General features: G+C 39.1%; 1 protein-coding gene across 2 annotated transcripts in view; it reads right to left on the bottom strand.

Annotated features, from left to right (window-relative positions):
- Nucleotides 1–26,365, bottom strand: part of DNAJB6 (DnaJ heat shock protein family (Hsp40) member B6) — a 62,281-nt gene that overhangs the window by 23,454 nt on the left and 12,462 nt on the right. For both annotated transcript variants that reach the window (XM_039569059.1, XM_039569062.1), the window contains exons 4-8: nt 26,088–26,147; nt 25,630–25,740; nt 13,632–13,763; nt 12,645–12,789; nt 11,089–11,159 (exon numbers count right to left, since the gene is read on the bottom strand). In XM_039569059.1, the coding sequence (XP_039424993.1) occupies nt 11,089–11,159; nt 12,645–12,789; nt 13,632–13,763; nt 25,630–25,740; nt 26,088–26,147 (519 nt within the window). The remainder of the gene's footprint in view (nt 1–11,088; nt 11,160–12,644; nt 12,790–13,631; nt 13,764–25,629; nt 25,741–26,087; nt 26,148–26,365) is intronic.

Below are 26,365 nucleotides of genomic sequence, written 5' to 3'. Positions count from 1 at the left end.
AAAACTTCACAACTGAACAACTCGACACCTGAAGTTGCCATAATCAGCTTGTGCTCAAAATCAGCCAGCATAAGGATGTACCCTCATCTCCTGTGATTCTGTAATGGCAGTGAAAGCTTTTCCAAATGTTTAAGAGACTAGTTGTCAGTGGACTCACTATATTATGGTATAAATATTTTAAAAAGCTATAAAAACAAATCATCAAAACTGCAGAGGTTTGAGCTCTGTAACTACAATTTTGTACTACTGGCAGTCCAAAGTGCAGCATCCAGCAGAGCTACTCCACCTCCTCCTTGAACACCAGCAAACTCAGAATCTTCTCAGAAACATTTGCCAAGAGTTTTAGTAAGTGTGAAGGTGTCAAACTTCATTTACACAAAAGCATTTCTCCTCAGCCTTGGGAATCATTGTTGCTCCCTTTGCAGGGTTGGAATTGTCCTGCAGCCAGCACTGTGCCAGAGAAAGGAAACCTGGAACAGATGCACAACAGGTAAGGCTGACGTTCACCTACATTTGTTATCATGCAAGTCGGTGACTGACAGAAATAGTCCCAACTTCGCACATTTGAGAACATTTCATCACTTTCCAATTAAAATTCTGACCTTGCTTGAACTGTTGTATCTCTACAGAAACAATCTCCTTTTACAGTAATATTTAAAAATACTAAATAAAAGAATCATGAACTGCTTTTCTAAGGAAAAAGTTGCTTAGTCAAGACTGAACAGTGGACTGGAAGCAGAATGGGAGCCAAAAGGGCAGTAACAATCACCTCCCAGGAGATGGAATCTGTTTGCAGAAGCCTTCAAAGCACAGAATTCAACTGAGAAGATAAATCAATAAATAAAACCATGCTGTTGTATCAGCAATAAATAGACACTGATGACAGTTCAGCTAGGACCTCAGAGTGTCCACCTCTAGCCCAGTTTCAACTGAAAATCTGGAGGACCTGTATTTTAAGGAAAGATTAGCCAGAATTGTCACGAAAATTGAAAACCCAAGAGGCTTTGACCTCTGTTAACAATCTATCATCTAACCTACATGAAAGCTGCACTCTAAGCTGATAACTTGGCTCTGTGCCACTTACAGGCCCAAACTCAACACCAGAGACACCGACAATTTGGGTAATTTTGCTACCACACCCAGAAAACACAACAGCGAGCTGAATCTAGAGGCCAGCTTGAACCAAGGGTTGGCTTTTGGTGTCAGGAGGAGCTGGGAGGCGCAAGGCAAAACTACCCCCTGCAAAGAGCTCTCATAAAAGAACTTTCCACTATTGGAAACTATTCTGTCCAGGGGAACAAGCACCTCCTCTGCAACAGAGCAGCACGGGCATGCACTTGGCTTCGTGATTTATTCCAAGAAAAGGGTTACCAGGGATGTAGTCATCATCTTCTATAAACATTTCGGGAGCAAAGCACACATGTGATCTCAGAGCAAGTGCTAGAGGAGAGGGAGGAGTGGGAACCACGTAAGAGTAATCAATTAATCTTATGTTCTCAATTTGGTTCATCAAGAAAAGCAGGGAGGTTTAAACACCTGTGTCTTCTCAGAAAAATGTTTTATTTCCCCGAGTTGAACTTCTTGTGTTTAGGAGTGATTACAAGAAGCATCTTCTCAATTAGTCACTGCATTAGAAAGCCACTTAAAAGTCACTTTCTGTTCTATGACACTTTTCAAGACAGAGTTATAGCTATTAATAAATTATTAACGGCTACAAAACTGCTATGAGAAGGCCTCAGGACAAATTACTCTACTTTCTTTTAGCCTTTAACTAAAAGGACCTTCTTCCAATTCTTTCAGGCTAATACTTTCAATATAGATCAAAAGTAGGGCAATAGCAATGTTTCAAAAGTACTTTTGAAATTAGACACCGCCCCCCTTACAATAGATCCTGCAATTTATATACTCTATAGTAGTAACTGACATTGATCTATAACATCTCTATAATATGAATATGCATAGTAAAGTACACATCATTTTCTTTTTACTTAACAGTGGTAAAACCAATCATCTACTTGTCATTTTCCACCTGCTTCTCAAAAGAAAACAGTGTTTTGTCTATGGATGCCTGGCAATGTCTCTGCCAGTGATGTAAGAGGGGACTTGAGTTGTACAGCAAACAAAACTGCATTTTCCGCCTCTCAAATAGGTTCCACACAGAATGCAACTCAAATCTTTGAAGGTCCTTAGAAAATATGGATAAAATTGACAGAATTGTTTTGCTTTGACAAGTTCCAGCTCTGGTACACTTAAAACTAGTTAGTTTTGAAGCAGTTTACTGCTAACGAAGAGTCGCCACATACAAGGTGTACACTGGCTACACACTTTGCAAACTACAGAAATATTTCTGTCCCAGCCTTCTTTTAGGCCAGAAAAGGGCAGAGCAGTACAGCATGTACACTTGTTTGCTTTTCCATTAACAAGATTCCTTGTGTCACTACAGCTGGCTCTGTCCATGCTGGTGACTGGCCTTACTGTTTTTATTACTTGCTCAGAAAGGAGACTGCACAAAGGCTATTTTCAGGGCTGAATACTTAGATCTCAAAAAATGGTTAATTTGACCATTGAAGACTAATGTTCTGGAGCTCCAGCACTCTTCAAGCAGGATACCCTTCCCAGACAATTTGGAAGGACCCTAAGAGATACCATGATTTTACCACACAACAGCTTACATTTCAGTTTTATTATAGTGTTTGTTGCTTGTATGACCCACAACTGATTATTTTTCTCTTAAAAATAAACCTAACAAACACAGTTCTGGGTATAAACAAAACCCAAAAAACCTGAGTGTTTTTCCACACACTTAAGCCCTGTAGGGCACTTCTCTGGCTATTCCCTGTAGAACTATTTATCTGACATAATGCAGTCTTAGGCATTCGGTACACTACCAAGGGGTGATTCCATTAACAAAAAGCCAGCTCTTTTCATCTTAAGTCACTTAAAATTCAAAATACATGTATTGCTATCCACATGAGGTTTAACACACACCAAAAATAACAAACTTTAGATGATTAAGACATTGTCCACATTCAACAAAATGAACAGTTCACTCCAGAATGTGAATCTTTGCTTTATCATTACACTGATTAACAAGAGACCTTCTAGTCTTCCCCTCAGGAGTTGGAATTAGGCTGCCTCAAGGTGTGCAGTCAGTAGTTGATGAGAAGACAGGACATACACAAGGGCTCACTGTAATGCAAATTCCAAATCTAATTCCCTGGCACAGTCATCATGAACCTTGCCCTGGTTCCTCCTCCTCCTCCTCCTCACTTAACATCCAATTCATTCATTACAATAAAGCAACTTACCTGAACAGATCCAGAATGTCTTGTCCCACATGAAGTCCACTCTTGGCACCTACACATCCCAAACTGGATGCTTTAGGGCAATAGTCATCAGGCTGCCCCAGATGGATGTGGTGTTGGCTCCTCTCTTCCCAGCTCCCCTGCTTCCTCGGCACCTCCCGAGAGGCAAAGCAGCCCCCACAACACAAAAGTATCCCCCAGTCTCAAAACCACAGTAAGGGAATATGACCTGTGCATTAATGTCAACACATCAGGAGGGAAGAAGCCAAGATACAGACCATGGAGGAAGGCCTGAAGGAACACTGTGCTCTATGGTGCATCTTGCTCTACACCCCAGGCTCCCAGAGCTTCCACTACTTCTCTGTAAAGCCCAAACACTCCCTTCTCACTAGGAGGTATTTTTCAGAAAGCTAATTTTTAAGACACTGAAAGCCACAGAAACTGCTCTTGGCAGCTTCTTCCAACAGTTAATCATCCATGTGTTAAAAATGTATGTTTATCTTCTCATTTTAATTTGTCTAGCCTGGTACAAATATTTATACTCTTCTTCCAAACAAGGTGACCTTTGATATGCACAGTTTTTTCAAACTGGTGTACACATTTTTTAGAATCAAAGTGGAACTTGGCACACCATCCTCAGGCTGTAGAAGCACCTCCCTTGCTTGTGCTGGAAGGGAAACAGCCTCCAGAGCAGCCCTGAGCCTGGGCAGCCAGGGAACAGGCAGGGTGAGGAGGAGACACAGACAAACACCCACCACTTCTGCATTCACTGTGATAACTCGTGATCATGTTTTCCTGATGAGGAAAGCAAAAGCCAAATGAGGAGAAAAAGTCCTTGAAATTTATGTCAACAGCACAAACCAAGCTGCATTGTTTTCCTGCTTCTTCCTTACTGGTTTCAAGGACCTTAAGATTTGCTGTTCTTCTCAGGACTAAACCATCCAATCCCAGAAAAGACAGAAGTAGCACTAGAAGTGTTTAATAAAAGAAACATTTTGGTGGTTGTCCTAACTCTCAAGGTGAATATCCCTGAGAAGAAAATCTTCCACCTCTTTTGCAGTTACTCAGGAGCTCAGTCAAAATCTGAGGGCAGGATGCTTGTGAACCCTACTCCTGCTTGCAGGCAATACCAGATACACACAAAACAGCTCTAAGTGAATTTCTAGCTATCTACTGCTCTCCTGGACACCCAGCTCCCACTTTGTGTAGAACAGATGAATAATGTCCTTTCATTATTGAAGTGCAGTACATTTGGTGATAAAGACCTGACCGTATTTCCATAGGCACCCAGCAGTAAGAAATGTATACACTGAGATTAGCAGAGTAATTCTCAGGGGTGTCTGAGTGACTAATTAACAGGAGATGGCCAATTAAGTCAAAGCACCAAAGTGCCTTTCTGATGAGAGGCAGTGTTATTGCAGAAAGCCTGGCCAAACTCCTCAGAAGACAGAAGGCCTAGTCCTCTGACTCTGGCTAAGAAAAGCTGCAGGAAAGGCCAAGCCTTGGCCATATAAGTTTTCTCCATTTTCCTTCAGAAATACTTTCACAGAGAAGTTCAAAACAATTTTTTAAATATCCACAGTCTAGCTCCTGCTGGAAGGAGAATGACAGAGACTGATACTACAGAATGCTCTTTCACAAAAGCAAAGCACGGTACTTCTGTTGCAGAGTATGACAAATATCACAACAGGATGACAAATTCAGATTTCGTTTCTGTAGAGGGTAAAAGACAGCCTCCAACTTCATGTCTAGGAAAAAAACTTTGCCAGAGGTGGCTATGGTGACAGTTATGCAAATGTGTGATAAATGAGCAAGTTAATCTTACTCTATATATCCATTACAAAGATTTAACACAGACTTGACATGTATTTCTGGAGGGAAACCGAAAGATGGATGAGGCTGCCCAGCTTCTCTACCAGATGTCTCAAAGCCTCTGCAGCCTCATGACTTTTTTCATTATTGGGAGGTAAACTCCCCTCCTGCACCACAATTCAGTCAAGCTTGTGACTGCAACCAAGACAGAAGATTCCAGAACTACTGCTTTGCATTTTCAGCTGGTTTAGTAACACCTCCAAGCAACTCCATTACAGACACAGCCAAATAATTCTCTTTTCTGGCCATCAGGAATGTGTGTTCCACAACATGAATTCTACGATCAGTCACTCGGGCTGGATTCCTCTCCCATTCTAGTAACTCCAATAAATTTATAAATAAGAAACAATAACAGAAAAACTCAAATTTGACTTTTAACAGCCAAAAAAAGGAGGAACTGAAGCCTTCTCAATGCAACATGTAATCTGTTCTATCACATAACAGAGCAGCATCCTACTTGAGTTTTTACAAACTAGGTGTTACAATTTAATCTATCGAACATTCAGGTGTACGAAAGGATTCATCTTTATTTTCACTGCTGGTAAACTAGCATCTACAGGATTTTTTTTTTCTATTTTTATGAAATTCACTTGAAGTTGGTTGCATTGAAAAGAAGAGCTAGAAGAGCTCTCATTTGAGATTCAGAGGTAAAGATAAGCTATAGGCCAAAGCCAAGTTTTTAGAGTTATTACTAGAAGCCTCTAAAAATATATTTTCTTGACTGTCAGTTTTAAGTCAGGTTCAAAAACTACCTATTTTTAGTGAGTTTAAAATTAACTCAATATGCTGCAAAGTTAACTTTATTGTAAAAGCCAGAGAACTAAAGAGACAATTCTATTTTACAGTGTCCTTCTGGCAAAATGTTTTATTTATCTTCTCAATTAAACATACTTTAACCCCCACCACGACATTGGAAGCTGACATCATCTGAAAGTATCCAGAAGGTAATTAGCTGCCAGGCTATCAGTGCAATAATCTACCTCACCCCAGGACAGCCCAGCTTTCAGGCCTGGGTACTATCTCCTCCAAACTCCTGCATATCTTTCGGCCACAGCAGCATGACAAGAGCATAGAGTACTCATGTGGGGTTTTGATTAACTTTCTACCAGCTGTTGTAAGTGAGGTAACACCTAATGCAGTGCTGAGTCTGCCAGAATAGAGTTTTCAGAGAAGTTTCAATGTTCAATCAGCAGTCAACTTGCACAAGTTCAGGGTTACAGCTCTGATCATCACAGGATTTTAATTCTTTCATTTTTTTTAATCTCACAGCAGCATCTCAATCATGAGGCTTATTATTTTGTTGATGTATGACCTATATAGCAGAGTATAAACCAACCACCTTCAGCTCTAACCTTTCAGGAGTGCATTTCACTCAACAACCAACCCTAGCCAAGGTATTCTTTTCAAAACGAAGTAGGAAACCCACTAGAATTATAAATTCAAAGGTACAGTTTGTAACACTAACAATGTAAACATTCTTCATTCCAGCACTGTGGCAACATAAGGACCATTTCAGCATTTCAGGTGGAAGATAAGTTCTGTACCTACAACCTCTTGAAGACAAACAGTAACAAGAAAACCCAAACTGTCTGTGTTGAGTACTATGCAAACCAAGTCTATGGTCACAATTCAATCCTAAAGTAAACAAGCCCCGAGGGAGCAGACAGTGCAAACAAGCTTAAGTTAAAAAAGGAAAGTTTCAAAGTTTGGTTACTGACTGGCAGATTACTGATGTCCATATTGCCACTAGCCCATGAGAATACCATGACTTAAAAATAAGCCTAAATACCCAGACATCCAAAAATCACAACCCAAAGAGGCAGATTTTCCAAAAATACTAAGAAACACTTCCACAAAAAAGTTAACAAGTGTTCTAATACTAAGTACTGAGCACTTTTCGAAGGTTCTCTGACCACAAGCCTCAAAGAGCTGTAGCATTCATTCTGCAACACAACTATCTTCAGAAGCACTATCCTGTTACAGCCACAGATTAAACTCAGGCAAAGGAGGTATTAAGCTCACTTCTCAAACAGAACAGAAGCAGACTCAGGAACTCACATTTCCAAAATTAAAAAAATAAAATCTACCATTATCGCTGGACCATCCCACAGATGGTCTGAAACACAGCACAACTAAATACAAAAGACAGACTTCCAGTTACACCTAATGCCAAAACACTGAAGGACTCAAGGAAACAGGATAACCAACCACATAACACTGAGAAGAGACACAAAAGCCTTGGGCTTAGAGATGATGGGGTTTTAAATCTTTTACAATCTTGTTTTCAGCATTCTAACTCAGCTCATCAATTAATCACAAGCTGATACAGGAGCCACCTTACAAATGCTACATACACATTGTCTGCAGAGCAGCTTTGTCACCTACACCACAAACCAACCCCTCTCATTCTCAGCAGAGAAGGTATTGTGAGAAGTGAGAACTGCAGGAGTGCAGCCATTTTACAATGTGAAGCATTCTGACACAAAATCCCAAACTCCTTCAGTAAAGCTGAGTGGAAGGGGTGCCATGCAATCTATAGAGAAACCAGAGTTAGTGTGCTGCACTGGAATTACTGCCATGCACAAGGGACCAGAAAGAGGTTGCACCAGGAGAAAGCATTGCAAAGTTCTTGTATCCACCAATGAACTTTGAAGCAGAGCATGAAAGAGTAAATGGTAGCAGGTTCAAAAACTCCATCTCAGTTTTTCCAAACCACTGGGGAAGCTTAATTTAAATGGGATGGTGTCCCTAAACATTGAAAATTAATCCCTCATGTATGAAAAGATAGCACTTTTAATCCAACAGCACCTGGTTTTGAAAGTTGCCTCATCCCAGTGTACATTTGATGCCTAGCATTTGCTATCAAGAATCTTTTCTGTTATTATTTTGTACTGTTTTGGCCAAAATTGAAGTTTAAGGAAACTTGCTGCCCTTGATGATGTATCACTTCTAGTGAACAGGTCACGTACATCCATGGAAATTATATATTAGAAAGGAACAACATAAAGTTTTTTTTTCAAAGCAACCTAACAAGTAGGTTTTCAGGAGAAAATAAATTCAGCAGAAGAAATTCTGAATGTAACATGGAATGTGAATTTATTTTGTGTTTTAAAAATGAAGGTGGATGCAAGAAGTTGCATCCCAAAAAAATGTTGGATGTGGTGTTATTTCAAAAAAACACACTGAACGAGATTGAGACTATTAGGTTTAGGTCAAGTAAATGATGACAGTGTTTTACATCTGGAACTGCCAATCCAATGATATAGATGGACTAAGACCACATATCCAGTTGAACCACCAGCCTATGGAAACACGGGTGTGTGGGTATCTCACTCCTGCAGGAATCTACTGCCAAATTCGGCCTTCTGCTGACTCCTTCCTTGTGTTTTGCCAGTTTCTCTTTCTACCAAGGAAGTGCAGCACTGCGATTTTAATGCTGCATTTTGGCCAACTCTGACAAGCAGCTTGAGGGACCTGAAGGCAGAACAGAAACTATCCAAAACACTGGATCTTGAGCACATTTAGTGTTAAAAAATTTCACTATAGAACCCTGGAGTGACTTGTTTGTGTGTAACACTGTGAGAAGGACCACACTTTTCTAGGTAAGAAGATAAGCATGCTGGTACAGATTTGCCACCTTAATTGTGTTCTTAACCTATGCAAGGTAATTGAAATGTTGAAAATGATGACCTGGAATAAAACTAGAAGGCGAAGTTTGGCATTTTAATATAAAACCTATGGGTATCCACAGGAAGGCATTCAAACTCAACTCCAGATTGTCCTAATTTTATTTGACTTGGTTAATCAATTTTAAAGCACTTTTTACAATTTACATAATTTAAAGGAGCACAGTGCATCCTATAAATATAAATAAACATTTTTAATAACTCAAGACATCACAACAAAGCCAAATTTTGAAATAAATTTCATGTTTAGTTATCTGCATCAAGAAGTAACATACATGGGGAGGGGGAAGAACAGCATTAACAAGAAAACACTGTTTAGTTCTAAACTAAGTTTGTGCTTCTACATCAAAAACACAACACTGAAGTGACAGGAACTCTGCAAAGAACTTGAAAAGGTACATAACTGTTTTAGTCCCAAAACCAAAGTATGTATTTATTTTTTCTTCTACATGTTATTTTTTTCAGTTCTATCAAATTAGCATTAATGGTAGAGGGACAAAAGTACAATATACTAACTTTACTGCAAATACAAATTCTGTTGTAGCAGTTTGTTAGCTTGGTTTGGCTTAAGTTGAAATGGTTTTCCTGCATTAAAAACAAGAGCATATCTTTTCAATGTATTTAATAATCAACACATTTGTTAGTACAAAGCAGATGGTGTTCAGCAAGAAGGCATTAGGTGATCATTCGAAAACACCATGCTTTTTTTTTTTTTTAAAACACTAAGCCACTCTGAAGAGTTTTGTGAAGGCCAGATGTTCAAAGCTGGTGCACAGATGAAAACTGCAGATCCATGATTTATGCATGGAACTAGCCAGACCCTGGCAGGTGTTAACATACACCATTAGTTAGTTACCTGCATGCTTTCTCTGTAACACACCAAAACCAACTCATCTTTTCCCTAGACTTTGAAAATCTGGTCTTAGCTACAAATGAACACTTTACTTCACTCCATTAATTTAGCAAAGGACATTAATCCATCTTTCAATTTTTTCTTGAGGACTAAAAATAAGAGTAAGATATCATAATTCCTAATAATTTTGTCCAAATCTTCAAAGCAATTATTATTTGTTCTCAAAATAGCCAAAAAACCTCATAATTCTGAAAGTCTTTTTGTAATTATTAAATGTTAAATAAATAAATTTATTAAATGTATATTTATATTTACTACAGATTATTTTTTGAAGCAAATCTCAATCTCAGAATTTAAAACTTTAGGAAACTTTTTAAAATAGAGTTGCTTCAGGCCTAGACCTAAAATAATTACATATTAGGGCAAAAGATGGAGTTAGAGCGTCAGCCTCTGAATGCTCCTTAAAAATAGGTACTTCAAATACCGGTTTAGAAATGAAATTAAAAATCATGTTTTCAGTCACACTGAAGAAAACATCTGCAAAGAAAAAAAGGCCCTCATCCTTAAGATCGAAGAAAAAGATGGTAAGGAGAAAAAAAAAAAAAAAGCACCGTTTTCCCAAGTTGCCCAAATCACACACAGACACAGGAAGGTTACAAATGCCATTCATGAAAGAATGCACCACAAACATCAGCATTTATTCATTTTGAATTTTTTTTTAGCAAATGACAAAAGACTCAGCTCACTGGCTTCACTTTTGTTTATCTTTTGCTTACATTACACATTTAAACATTTGTCAAAACTTACTAAAGTTGTCTGCATTCATGCACAACTAGAAAACATCCTTAATTTATTTAAACCAGAAATGCATTACCAGAAATGTATTAACATTGTTCACTACTAAACATTAAAAAAAAAAAAAAGTTGAAATTATTAAAAAGGTTATCCTGGAACTGTTAACTTCACAGCAGACTTAAACTACTAATTGGCTCACATTTCAAACTGGAAAAAGCAAGATTCATGCTAGTGTTAGTGTACATCTCGCCCTAGCACTACTGAAGGATCATGGTTCACCTTGATCACAGATAAGAAAAGAAAAGTGCATACAGAAGTTTACAACAATTTTAAGGACAAAAAATGGTCCAATTGATGTGGTCCCAACAATTAACTCAAAAGTCTATGACAAATATGAGCTTCTGTGAGCTACTTATACTACTTAAGATTGAGTACGGATATACAGAAAGTTGAAATCATTTGAAATCTTCAAAAAATGTTCCTGTCAATCCTCAAATGGTGGCTGTTATAGCTTAAAATTTCTGTTAAATGCGTGCGTTGAATTACTTGTTATCCAAGCGTAGCAGCTGCTCCTTACCATTTATTGTTAGCGACCTTAACTGGCCATCTTCTTCAACTTCTACTCTCTCTTGTCCATTCTCAATAATCCTGCAGGATAAAAACACCATGAGCCATTTTAGAGCACTGCAGGCAGTTTTAAACACACACCAGACCTCGGCTTAGATAACGAACTGTAAGGGAGCACCACCTGCTTAATGCAACTGTACTTGGCAAGCTTTGGTATTTACCAGCGCCAGAGCTGTCACCAGTAACCATCTGCATTTCCCCACTGCTTACTCAGGAACATTGCCTTCTGGAAGCTGGAATCCTCCAGGATGTAGAGTTCACAGTTAACAGCTGTCACCTCATACATTGTCACAGTTGTGCTCACACTACACACTGTTATCTAGGCCTAAATGCCTTGACAGATCAACTGCACAATCTTGACATTGCATTTAGTCCCTACCCGTTTGTTAAACGTTTGATATTTTAGATCCAATCACAGTTTCTCATGATGTAAGGCACACGAGACAGTCTTTAATCCACTTTAAGTTTGATCAGAGCAAGTAATTTGTAGACCTACTATACACCAACTTTATGACCAGCATGTGTGTTACAAAATTCAAGTATCCCTGACTGAAAAGAGATTAAAGAGCTTTTGAGTTTTCAGATTATTCTGAAATCTGACCACACTAGCATGTGACATGATTTTTCTGAAATCTGACCACACCGGAGACTGTGTTTAAGTGGTCAAGATGATAGGAGCTCTCCAGTACAACAGGTCACAGAAGAACCTTACACTTACAAGTATGGGACACAAGTTAACAAAATAATTCATCCTCCCTTGCTTTTCCATAATTTTTTATTAAGTATTGAAATTACATTTAACTACTTGTTCAGTACCCCTATATTGATCATAATATTCCATGTAGGTTATTCTATAGCTAACTAAGACTCGGGTTTCCCAAATGCAATGATTGTAAGTATGAAATGGAGAGAGGGTACACTGTGTACAGGACTTGAAAATTCACTTTCCAAAAAACAGGCACATTTTTCTCCAAAGCAGGCTTCAGTTGCTTATTTCACTTAACAGACAGAAGAAAATTACTAGAAAGACTTCACTCAAACACTGCCTAGGAAAGCACACTAAGCAGACATTAGGTAAAATTCTTTCATTATGTCTGCAAAACTAAGAGTCTTCCTGATTCCCAGTTAAAAGCTTCACAATCAGTAGACACCAAGCACTTTCCTTCCAGAAGTTCAAGCTGACTGGGCCGACAGTAGTCAAGGACCATAATAAGAGGTGCAGAACTACACAGGAGGTTCTGATGCCTAAAAAAGCTTCAGCTACAGCACTAATTAACTCAATAATGCCAAGAAGAGACACAGAACCCAATAAAATACTTCAAAATGTGTTTAAGCATTCAGAGAAATCCAAGTAATATGATGAACACAACAACAAAAGTAAAAAAAATGTACCTACATATATCACTGTATGTATGTGTACAAAGATATAGTACATTTATATGCATGTAATTATAGGTACGTAAGTCTCTACATATAGTTTCATATAAATATATTTATATCACTTACCTCTTTGTAGTAATTTTTCTGCCATTAACTATTTTAGTTGAGGTTGATACTGATTTGAAGTTTCCCATCCCACTGCCACCAAATGACGTGGAGGAGAACGATGAAGTAAGGCCTCCATGTCCCAGTGAGCCAAACGAAGTAAAACCTATTGAAAAAGAAGGCATTTGACTAAAAATGTAATTCTGCATGACTGTGGAATCCACATTTATCATCCATTCAGACTACATCCTACCTTCAGGAAGCCCTCAGCTGGTTGCATCACACAGCATCAGTGACTAAATGGCACTGAACACCAGCGTGAGAATAAAACCATGGCTCCAGCCCCATCCATTTCTCACATATGGACCCACAGTTCAAGTTCCAAATGCACAACACTGCCCAAAAACCATTTGTCAACTCCTCCCCTGAAAAGGCATTCAAGCCTGTCAGCTGAACTCAACCTTTATCCATTCTCTGCACTCAGGGGAAAGCCAGCAACTGTAACGAATCTGATCACCAGCTTTAGTGCAGATGTTGGGATGCCCTGAGCTGGCAGACAGAACAAGTCCTGCATCAGTAACATCCCAACCAATACCCAGAATCCCAGCACTCTGCCAGCAACTCCCAGCAGCCTCCAGGATACACATCAGCACTCAAACTGACTAAGTAGCACCATGGAGTTAAGGCACATGTTTTTCAGGACCTGTAATAAAAGCCATCGCACTCCTAAAAGCAAACAGAACAAAAGAATTCTAAAGCTACAAAGAAACTGCAGCACCAAAATAAAGAAAACAAAGTTCTACTTCTTAGAGATCTGTTCACTTTATATGAACTTTCAGGTAGCCCAAATACTGTAACTATAGCTTTATTTACATTTACACCTTACAGAGAGCAGCTCAATTTAAAAAAATACAAACAGTCCCAGAATTTCCTGAATGGAGAAGCCATCTTATTATACTGCAGTCCTTTGTGAGCCAAAATTGCATTCTTAAATGTTGTGGTATTTACCTGTGTCAAATGGAGAAAAACCACTTCCAAAAGCAGGGAATCCACCAAAGGCAGAGAAGAATGATCCACCACCTCTGTTTCTGCTTCCCCTTGGACCCCGCCTGCCCCCGAAGAAGTCCTCAAAAGGGTCTTCTACAAAACAGAAGACAACATTTAAGAGGTCAATATTATTGAGTGATTCTGTATTTAATCATTAGGGATTCTTTATGTAAAAAAAACCAAACCAAAACAAAACATTTTTGTTACAGGTAAGATTTTTCCTTTGAAATATTTGAGGCTACTGAACTAAGACTCCTCCAAAGGTAATTCCTATGCTCCTTCTGGTCTAAATTCTGCTTGCTGCTGGACCTAAAATTAAAATTAATTTTATTCATAAAAAGTAGTTGATTTCCTTATTTTATCTGTTTAGCATTATAAACTAGTAAACCTAATGGAAAATATTGCATACAGGTACCTGAACTTTCTAGCTTATTTCTATTCAAGATTTATTGTGGATCACCATGATCTGAAAAGTAACTTCCAGATAGGTTGTATTAATTATTGAAATCTAAGAACAGCAGCCAGGGATTGATGACTCATAATCCTAAAGTGTTCCAAGTGTTTAATTTAGCACTTGCCACATTAGATACTCCAAACATGTATTCTGATGCACATTTAGCAGAAAAGTATGGAGCTTTACACACTGTCCCAAAGAGGCATTTGGTCTGTACCAAGCAGGAGGAAGAGGGCAAAAACAGAGAAAGGGGGTCATGGATAAAATGCTATTTCAAATTCAAGTTCCACTGTTGTGTCATTCAGAACAGCTATTGTTCCATTCCCACCAGGAAGACAATAGTCTCTTTCCAAAAAGAAAAGAGGGGTGGCGGGGGGACAACGGGCCATGGAGTACAACACCAGCACCTACACAAGCAATCTTTATTTACTAGAATTACCAGAAAAATGCTTTTTTCTAATTCGCTTGAGACAAAGAGTAACAGAAAACAATTGTAATCATAAAACATAATACCTTCATTAAAACCAGAAAAGTTTAGGAACTACAACTACTCTCTTCATCAATCACAACTCTCCCAGAATGAGTGTTGTAGAGTACACCAATGATTTTACCAAGTTTTGCAAACAGAAACTCAATATTGAAAGGTACCAGTCTGAAACACTGCTCAGAATAAGCTTTTAGTGAAAAATGCAGAACCTGGTGATAGCAGCAATAGAGGTAATAAAGCAAGGAGAGACTTGTGACTGCCTGACTGTTCAGAATTACAACTGACAAAGAGAAGGTCAGAAATGCAGTATTTGTTCCACCTCTGGTACCTCCACAAAAATCCAAGCTAATTTATGATCAATCACCAAGTTAATGCAATATGCATTCTGCACCATTAAGTAATCAATATGATAATAAAAAGATATAAGCTACCACCTGGTTTTTGTGCAATTACTTAAATGTGAAACGTCACAATGTATTTATGCTAAATGAGGGCAGCTGCTAAAAAATAACCCTACCCCTCTCCTAACCTCCATAGTTAGTGAGTAGACACAGGACCAAACTTTCATCTTACATACAATAGACAAGCAAGTGATAAGATTTTTTCTATCTCCCACACTTTTTGCTTTGCAGCTTCTTTTCTTTCCATGTAAAGGAGGTTTTCCGCAATATAAAGATGACCTATTAGTACCTTCATTGAAGTTAACCAACACTTGAGCATGGAAATACGGGAATTATTGTAATTTCCAAAACAAGCACTATGTCCATTTAAAAAAAGGCCAGTTTCGTCAGTCTAGCATATCAACCAGCAAGTACAACCACTGCAGTTAATTGTTTTGTAGTCCAATTTATTCTCACAGGAATGACTCAGAGGTTAGTTATGAAGGTCATTCACTCACGTGTACAAATGATCTATATTATATTACTCCCAGTGTTAAGCTTTCTATTTATAATCCAAATTTTCTTGTTACCTGGAGTTTGAATAAAAACAAAACAACCTATCATGTAAGCTTTGAGTTTTTAATCTCCCACAGCATATCAGCCTGTTCTGCAAGTCAATCTCTCCTCCCCAGCACAACAGCTGCAGAAACAAAGTTATTTAAGGGAAGATCATAGACTCCCCTAGAGATCCCTGATATCAACCCAGCTTCTCAGTGGATTATTGCCACACCAAAATCTAATAAAGACTTGCCATGCCTTATAAACCTGCACAGCAAAGGAAGAGGTCAACACTTGGTATCAGCACGTGTTCAAACGTCAGGTGATTGCTGTCAGCAGCCCTGGGGACAATCCTCCAGTGCTCTTCCTGTAATTCTCTCAAGTAAGACAAACCAACCACTCTTCCGCACTGCACTGCAGAATGCTCAGCAAGATGAATTATGCAGAGACAGAAAAAGGGGCAGGACTTTTCAGAGAAACTATTCCTTTAATATTTTGACAGCCAAGTACAGCAGGCAGAAGAAAAAAAAAATACCAAAAAAACATTGAGAGAAGGCTGCAGGAGGCTGCTGCACTATAATTTTTTGTATCTACCACCAAATACACATTAATATAGCAACCTCACAGCTATTCAGACCCTGTTTATGCTTTTACCCCCTAAATCAGGATGATTAATAGCACAACTCAGCAAAATAATAACATTTCAGCCCTGTAAGTCTATTTTAGCAGAATCCTTCCATCCCCAATAACCTTTTCACAAAGAAGGCCTTTTCCAAACAGTTAAAATGCAGGGTGTTGGGTTTTTTTTTAAATGATTCCTCTTATTATAGTCATTTTGGTATTTCCAGTCCATTTTTTACTGAATATGAGCAGCATATCAGATTAAGAAAACTAAGCAGCAAAAAGAAAAGAAAAAAAAATTCAAAAATGTGAATACAACTTCCAAGCTTCAGATAACCAAAATGCTAAACCAGTGATACTTAAGAGTATTAGTAAATACTGTTTGGAGATAAAACTCTGTATATTATAATCTAGGTATTACCAGAAGCTTATAGGAGGACAGAGTACTAGATTTAGTTTCAAGAAAAATGTTGCACTACACTCCTAATGCAGAATTTGCGGTGCTGTCAAAACAGCAGACGAGGAAAAACAAAAGGTGAGAAACATCAAGAAAGCCAGTGAGACAGACTTATCTATCAACAACAGCAGATGACATGAAACTTTTTGGAAAAAGGCAAACGCTTAAGCAAAGAACACATGTTCTTTGCCCATTACCAAAACACCAGACAAAATGAAGGTCTTCAGGACTCTTGCTGTTACTAGGTAGGAAGACTGAAGTTACAGAAGCCAAAAAGCCAATGTGGAGATTGGAACACAAAACCCCCAGCAATACAAAAGACTGTACACTAACAAACCTGTCTGAAAATAATTGCATTAGAGGTAATGTTTCCAAGAAAATTTACTTTCTTTAGAAAAATCTTTGCTAATTCAAATGCAACAGCTGTCTTTTTCCTCTGGGCAAAACATTAAACCTGCTCCCTGCAAACCATGGAATATTACCTTGCTTTTCTGTAGTCACAGGAAAAGAATTTCACCTCTAAACAGGTCAAATAACAACAACTACTGTAATAAATATCTCCCTGCAGTTCAAAATAAGGCAGGCCATGATCTCTTCACTCTGAGGAGTCCCCAGGTGCAACACAGATACAGGATTTTCTCTCTTTCAGCTCATGGCAGAATACTACTTAAAAGATGTGATTGTTTTCCTTTCCTGCCTTGTGATCATGGAACCAAATAGCAAGTTGCACTAATTCACTGATCCAAAAGAACACTGAGTTGTTGCTTTCTGTTGCACCCATGAGCCAATCTGATTCAGCACTGGCAAGACTGGTGTTTCTGAAAAAAAATGGCCAGAAAAGCACCATACAACGGGGAAGGGGTAAAAGGAGGCAAACCCCACAATTTGAAGTGTACCATAATGCAGTTTAAATTAATGAAATTCATTATAGCAATCTAAGGCATTAGCTGAAATCACAATGCAAGATAATCTACAAGTGACACATTTCCTACGGCAGTCACTTCTACCAAGGCCCTTGTATCCTGGCCTTTGCTTGGGGAACTAGATCAGGAATTGATATGCGGAAAAGAGCATCTCCAGACAAAAGAAAGTTCAGCCACATCAATTCTTTGCTACAGTTTCCCATGTGGCCGTAAAAGCAACTGTGCTGGTTACAAGGCAGGCAGCAGCCAAAGTGCCCAAGAGTCAAAGGCAGCACAGGAAGATGCTTTCAGTCACAGAACAATGTTTTTGCTGAGTGTTGAGCACGTTCCACAGCAATGCCATCATTCACCTCCAAAAATCAGAGGCGTTGAGATAAATGGTGAGCTGTCAGCAAATGCTCTGCCATGCACTGTCACAGTCAGAGATGTCGATAATCTTTTAGGGATAGTGTGCAACGGGAATTACCCTGTCCAAGCAGGATCACTGCTCAGGCCCCACTGGCTGGGACCACCTCCCCAACCAGTGACCCTTCTTTCCTTTATTCTCTGCCACCAGAGCCTCACTACTGCCTCTGCCAAAACAGGACACCTGAGCCGACTGCTCGCATTACGGATGCAGGAGGGTGGCACAGGAGGGCGGCACAGGGTAATGGAGAAAGGATAAAGGATGCTGTTCAGCCCCTGCAGAAGGGCAAGGCCACACCCAGTGGCATCCAGCATTGCTACAGTAAGCAAAGGCTGCCTGCCCCATCCTTTCTTTATATCAAAAGCATCCTGTAATGACTTTATACATCCTGCCAGAAGAGAGTCTCAAATGCAGGTCTGAAAAACGCGTTTATGCAAAGGGCTACAAATATGATACCTACAATACAACAGAATTCTTGGAGCAGCTGTTTTCTATCTTGTCTCCTATTTGAAAAAAAAAGCTTCAAAGATGCAAAATTGCAGTAAACACAACCTCATGCTACAGCTGGAGAGCACTCAGGCACTAAAAAAACATACAGAACTGGATGGGCCACAGAAACCTGTAAGCACTTTTGCATGGAAATACTTTCTTCCTTACAAAATAAGCACAATGTTGATGCCCCTTACTCAGAGGAGACACCAAGAATGTTGTTGCAAGCACTGTTACTCCACCTGCCTAATGTTTCAGCACAGTCTTTGTAATTGCTCACTTTCATAAATTAGATGTCAAACAGATGTTTGCCTCACTTATTTAATAAATTACCAGCAGAAGAAGCATTTGGAAGTCCTTCTAATGGTATACAGCAGAGATCTTGGGATTAATTATTTTCTAGAAAAGAAGACTTAAAATATCACCTTTGAACACCATCTATATGGTAATTACAAAGATGCTGGAATACAGTAATCAGCACTTCATATTTATTAAATGAATGCTCAAATGTTCAGGCACACCTCAAAAATGCACGTAACTTCCATTACCTCTGTATGACCTGCTCTCCTTAGGCTATGTTCAGCATTTGTCCTCTGACCAATTTAATCAGCTAGCTGTCCAAGAAAACCAAATCAAACCATTTTCTTGGGGGCTAATAACCTGAACTGGCTTGGGATTCTCAAGACAGACTTTGGTTAGTGTGCTATCAAACAGTTTCTCAATCTATCTAATGGGACATTAGACAAACATTAAAGTTTTAAGATAAACATGAAAATTTGGAGCAAGGCCTCCTCCCTTTCAGCAGGAGAAACTATGTATTAGTTCGGCCATGGAGCCACAGCACTACCTACTCCTATGTGATAATGCTGTCTGGGTGAGACAATTCCTGTGTTTCAAAAATCCCTCTTTGAACCTATCAAGTTATTTCTGAAAAATTCCTAGTGAGATTTGGACCATTCAGTGGATAATTCTGATCTAAGACTGGTGGTGAAATAAAACTGTACCTTCATACCAAAGCAATGAATGCACATGCAAATCTGTGAGCACTTCATAAATTGCACCAAAAGCTGCAAATTTACGTCAACAAAAAGATTAATTACCAAGACAACACTGCTGCTCAAGACAGCTTTAACTGAAAGCCACCTCCATTTTCAGTTTTAATAACCCATTTTACTAACAAATACATTCTGCATTAGAACATTTAAACAATCAATTATCAGAAATGGGATAGCATGTGAATTAAAAGCATGATCTGATTCTTATGTGAATCTTTTGCCACAGCAAGACAACTTTCTGTCCTTGAGACAAGTAATGAAGCTGCCCCATTCAGGAAAAACGTTCTAAAACACGTATCATGTGGAGTTTGCAATGATTACTGCACATAAAATTTCCTCTTCCTTGTCAGGTTAAGTCTCTTTTGCCTGGATACTAGAAGCAACTCACTGTACTTTTCCAGAAGAGTCCTGCTTCTTTTTATGTAATCAATATTACAGTAGTCAATCTAAAGTAAATCTGTCCTTTGATGGAACCGAGCTACATACCAGATAACTAGCTAGTTGACATTTTCTGTGACAAATATTTATATCTAACTAGCTGTATAAAAGTGTTGTTTGATTTTACCTTTCATTTCCAAGAGTATAGATTTTTAAATATCACATAAACCAGGTAACCAGAATTCTCAAGGAAAAACTCCATAGAATGCATATGGGTTAATATGCATTATCTGGTATTAAATTTAGATTAAAGTACATCATGAATTCTACTTGACAATCTGAGAAAAACCTTTAAGTCATTTATATATTACCATCTCCAAATGTATGTTGAGAAAACTAAAATGTTTAGGAACCACAGCTAAACTGTCAAGACTACAATGTTTAAGGATACTCCACAGACAGACTTCTCTTGGACATCAAAGTCTAGAGAGGGCATTCACCAGGAGCAATTTATCATGTCACATTAGTAACACATTCTACCAGAGGGAAAAGCCTGGTTCCTTGTGGGATTCATTTAACTAGACATACAGGCACTTAAAACAGTTTGAAATGCCCTGAAACGTCCTGTCAAGCTTGTAGACACTGCTGCTGGACAATCCTGGTCTGCTCTAGGCCCCGAGTTGTAGTTTCTAGCCCACACACAAATTACTCAGGCATCATAGATACACCTGGTGACAGCTGAGATGGTTTAGGGTGTGTATGCAGCTTCAAGTCTACAAAAAAATGAATTAACTCCTGTCTCGGTTTTTGAGACAAAACTTCAGGAGGAAACACTCCGGAATGAGTGTTCCTCCCCTTTTCCTCAGTCAGTGAGACAAATGGGTCACAAGGAGTGAAAGTGGGAAAAAGAAATCAAACTGTTTATTAACACACGAACAAAACAGGGTAGAACAGGATAAAAAAACCCCCTCAAAATACAACGAATTCCCAGAGAGGGAACAGACACGTGGGCTTGGGCCAGCCGGGGCCACCCCCGCAGGCTCCCCGGACCGGCGAGGAGGGAAGGGAGGCAGTGAGGCAAGGGGAAAGAAAGGGGAAAAAAGAACAAGAAAAAACCACAAACCCAACAGAACCTTTTCCCAGCTAGCTGGAACACAAAGGAAGCCAAAAAGCAGCCCAGCGCTCCCGGCGCGATCCCTCCCCAGCCCTGCCCAGAGCCGGGAGCCCCCGGGCTGAGCCGCTCAACGCCCCCGCGGCTCCCGGCTCCGGCGCCGCCCCGGGCCCGTCTTAAAGGCACAGCGTCCTCGGGCACTGAGCGGACGGGTAAGGAATAAAGCGGCTCCATAACATCACCCCAGGACAACTCCCTAAGGAGTTTTTGTTGGGTAATGCTAGGATCTTGTTAGACCAACTCCATCTTTCAAAGTAACTCCTCACTGGTAAACACCTTCCAACACAGAACCCACTCTTGAAGTGAGACTCCGAAAAGCCTCTAAAACAAAACCAAGTCAATTCTTTAACAGCCCAGAAACAGAGCCCAGCCTACACCAAAACACATCAATTTCTGTTCCTCAGCCTGAAGCAGCAGTCTTTCATCAATACACCTCCACTACCAGTGGTTAACACTGGAATCCTTCCCTCCTGTGAACTGTTAAAGTACAGAAGAAGGTCTTTGAAAAGTTTACAAGTAAAATACAAACAAAAACACTACATGGAACACAAATAAACCATATCAAGGCAAGCACTATATATAAATCGAGTAGGATATAATTTAAGTATAAAAGTTTCAGTATACTGAAATGAGAAACCAATCCCTACATTAAGAGCAAACAGTGAGTTACAATGTCAAAGAACAGTCAGAGAGCCAGAAGTGTATGGGACAGACTGAACACCAGGTCACCAGACACTGCTATACCAAGGCACTACTTCGCAATGCAAAGTGCAGTGCTGCCTAGGAAGCACCAACTTTTCTTCCTGTCGTAAGAATCACCACCCAGTTGTAGGTCAGAGGCTAAATACTAATCCTAGGAGAGCTCACCAGGAGTACACACTCAGCTGTGACCATGTCACAAAAAGCAAGGCCAAAACTCTCAAAGAGTAAGAATTAACCATCTGTCATAGTATCAGATCAAGCTTTTAAAAGCACTTGCCTTCATGTACCCCTACTAATACAAAGGATTTGCCTGAAAAAAACAGCAAAAAACCTGTGACTGTCTCCAGTGCAACACGCAGCACGTAACATTAACTTTGCTCCATTTTGAAGTTTTCAGAGCTGTCTCCAACAGTATTACAGATTTTCACTGGAAAAGTCTGAGGGGACTCAGCAGTTTAAAATCACCAAGAGGTCTTCATACATTCTGTCATTTTCTACAGATGAATAAAGATGCCTCTGTTTATAAAGAAAACTTTCTGTAACTGCAATAACAGTGCAGTATAGCTCAGTGGCGTTGAACATACTCGATTCATAGCACAATTTTAGAAATTCTTCACATCCATAAATTTACAGGAATTATGCATATGAATGCTGCTCTTTACATACTCAATGACAATCAGGATATAGAGAGTCCCACCTGCATTCTGTGGGCTTCACTATGTGCCACTTCAAACTGTATAAAAAGTACAAATGTTTTAAAGTATTTATTCAATTTCATCTTTGATTCCACCAGTGCACATTTTTAGAAAACATGACCTCAGTCCTTATTTAGTTGCTTAGAATATCAATTATAACCTGAGTAGCTCCTTAAGAAGTTACTAGTTCTACAGAAAACTCATCACCAAGTTGAAAACTCCTCATTTTTAGAAGATAATTTAGCTTATTATTCAGGACAGAACTGTTCCACTAGTGTTTCAACACAGCAAAATCTACAAAGGGCTCTAGTTCACCAATACAAATATTCACACTATACATGCTTGCTTTTGGCATTCTAAAATGCACTACATTCAGCTCAAAGCACACATTTTTACGTTGTACTATCTTAAACATTAACGTATGTGCAAAGACCACTGCAAATACTTTTTATAAAAATCTGTCCGAAAAAATCGTTTGGAGTCACAATTACCCATGTTAGAGAATGTCTTAAGCATCTTGGGGAAAAAAAAAAGTGCTCACTTTGAAGCCTTCTGACTAGAAAAATGTCAAGAGCTTATGCTCAAAATCCAAAGCTTAATAGAGGGTTTTAGGACTCTGGTCACTGACACTGCAACCATCCACATAAAGTAGAGAGGCAGCTTAGGAACGATTAGTTTTCATTAATCAGAGTGCATGAAACACTGCTGACACTGCCAGAACCGTGGCAAGAAGCAGAGCCAGTGCTCAGTACTCTTATCTTAGAGCCGACAATAAGAGTCATCAACACATGAAGTAGATAACCTGCTTTTGAATAAATAAATAAATCTGGCGTTAAGCAGGGGGAGACTGCAGAGGAATGTTAAGTCCACTGATGCCCCAAGGCAAGACATATCACTGCCTCTACAGGAGGGGCTACTGCAGTTGCAGTATCCCATGAAAACACTGGCAGCAGTGGTACCTCCACTTGATAAGCTGGATAGCTCTGTGCACTGTGCTGTACAGCCTCCCTTCTAAGGAAGCCAAAAGGTAAGGCCTCAGCTTTCTTTAAGCCCATCATTTATTTAACAGCAGAACTAAACTTCATGGCTTTAAGGTTAATCATGAATACTGACATTTTCAGAGACAGCAAGTTAAAGCTTCTGCTAGTGCTGATGAAGTAAATACAATCAAAACCAAACAGAGCCTATGTCAGTGTCCCACTGGTAGCTAGAACATGTCTCATCTATGCAATTTACTACAGAGATATTTGATTTAGAATCAACTATTTGGATTTTATTTTAAATGAAAAAATAAACAAAAGAACTGAACACTCTCAGCTCCTCCACACCAGCTTCCTACTGAACATTTTGCTCAGATTTTTCCAGGTTTTCTACCACTCAATCCCAAAACAACTGAGTTTAACAGGGACCTCTAGAGTTCATCTGATCCAATCCCCTGCTCAAACAGGATCAGCTACAGTGGGATTTCCAGGACCACTCCAGATGCCTTCTGACTATCTCCAAACGTGGAGATTCCACCACCTCTCTGGACAACCTGCTCCAACATTGTTACCCTCACAGTACAGTTGAGCTACCTTAGGTTCAACCACAGTCTCCTGTGCTTCCATTTGTGGTCACTGCCTCTCATCTCGCCACTCCCTTCCCAATCCCCTGATGAGACTCTCACCCTGAGCTTCCTCTGTACTGAACAATTCCAGCAATTCTCTCAACCTGTTCTTCAGGTCAGAGAAGCTCCAGTCCTGTAATTATCTTAGTGGCCTTTCACTGGACTCTATCCAGTAGCTCTGTTTCGTTTACTGGGGAGCCCAGAAGTGGACTCAGTACTCCAGATGTGTCCTAACCAGTTCTGAGATCACTCATCTAAACTGAAACCCTTGTCTAGTACTTCTTAAAATCCTTATTCCACTGCAGGCAGCGAAGAAGTTGCATCTACCCGCTTCAGACCCCATTTCACTCATCAGTACTTTGCTAGATGCCTCCTCCAAACTGCCCTTTCCTACTTCCAGCTATTTCCCACTGGATCCAATTGTCCAAATTCACCAGCTTATCTTCTACCAAATTCTTCTTCTAGATACTCATCTAATTCATCAACTAGCATTCTGTTGCATTCAACCTCTAGCCCTTCAACCCCTTTTCTAATCCTTCATTAGTCATCTAGCAGCTGATGATCCTGAAATAGCAAACCAGAGAAAGATATAATTAAAATCTGAGTTGAATTATCCCTTAATGCTGCCAAGGATAATAAATTACTTTTAAAAATATTGAAACATTTACATACATTATTATAGAGATTAATCAATATCTACATACTGAACAGGAAGAAAGCTTTGTTTTTCAAGTACACTTCTTGCAGTTTTCAGCATGGAACTTTCTCACAGTAAATACTGAACACACAATCTGTTCTGCTTTACAGGTCAGCATTTTGCTGAGCAGAACATACACAGAGAGATTGTGTAAGAATTCCAGCACCTCTGAAAAGACCTTCACTAGAACAAGCAACGTCACAAGTCAGAAGACCTTCAGCATGAGGGTAAAAAGATTACTTTGACAACTTTTATCCCATATTGCTTCCTTTAATGAATGCTTCCTAAATGAAGAATCCAGGCCTCAAGAAATATTTCGTCTGAGTCTTTAGGGGCTCTACACCCCAAGCAAACAAGTGACATGAATTTGGGAGAGTGTCTAGATTATGTACGTAACTGCTCTTATTCCGACAGAAGAAAATCAGTCCTGCTATGACACAAGTTCACACTGAGAGTTAAGGTCTAACAGTTATAGTTAACCTGTCCAGTTCAGAGGCTCTCAAAGTCTTATCTTTGAATTTATTTACAGATCAAAAGAGAGAAATCCAACAAAGTTAACCTGCTCAAATTCTCGAGAGGAAATTCCAGTATGCACTTTTTCTGTTGAATATTACTTCCTTCCAACTTAAGAGACACTGCAGTCATCATTTTATGCTTTGGCAAACCAAATCTGAATTGGCAAGCCATATCTGTCCTGTACTATAAAGTTAACCAAGAAACAGGTATGAAAGAAACATTTCAAATATAATACAAAATACCAGTTGTTTGCCTCATTTTCAGAGCTATTTCTAATACAACTACATTAGCTACATTTGTTTTGTAAGAATAAAGTTTTAGCCACACCTTAGATACACGTAACTAAAACCAGTGGATCACTTACCGAAGAAGTCAAATGAAAAGGGATCCCTTCCACCAAAAAACTCCCTAAAGACATCATCTGGGTTGCGGAATGTAAATCCAAAATCAAACGGATTATCGTGATGATTTCCACCTACAACAAAAAGGTTCTGTTTCAGTTACCTTCACACAATCTTACTAACATGAAAGTTCAGGCCAATAGGGTACTTGAATAGTCTACAAATATGAACAATTTCCAAAATTTCTCTTTCAGGTATCATACAAGTTAAGTACACACATTACTTCATTACTTTTTATAATTCTCTGTTTTCAGATAACAGTAATATCTTTTATAATAACTAGAAAAACTGTAAAACAATTGTAATCTCAATTTTCAAAAGACTGAATTTTAGGCCTTGGTACAGGCATTTCCAGATTGCTGTCTTGAAAAGAAAGCTGTAGAAAATAGAGAAAGCAGGGAACTGCTGGTTGTCAACATACCTCCACCTCCATTTATTAGGCCTTCTTTTCCGTATCTGTCATAGATGTCACGTTTTTTAGCTACAAGGAGAAGTTGTACATCATGTCAGTAAACAGGTTCGTTGGTTTTGTGGAAAAATAAGAACAGTTAACTGGTATCCTAAGTTAAACATCTTCTCAAAGCTAGTTTATTTAAGAAAGTTCTGGCATGTCACTGCTGAACATTTTTAAAAAGGATTGTCAAAGCAAATTAAATTCAGAAAGAACAGGTACTAAATTTCAGACTTACTACCATTGAG

Source organism: Corvus cornix, chromosome 2, assembly GCF_000738735.6.
Source record: "Corvus cornix cornix isolate S_Up_H32 chromosome 2, ASM73873v5, whole genome shotgun sequence".
Classification (NCBI taxonomy): Eukaryota; Metazoa; Chordata; class Aves; order Passeriformes; family Corvidae; genus Corvus; species Corvus cornix.
The sequence above is the reverse complement of the archived record's forward strand: the minus strand, read 5'-3'. Positions and strand labels throughout refer to the sequence as shown.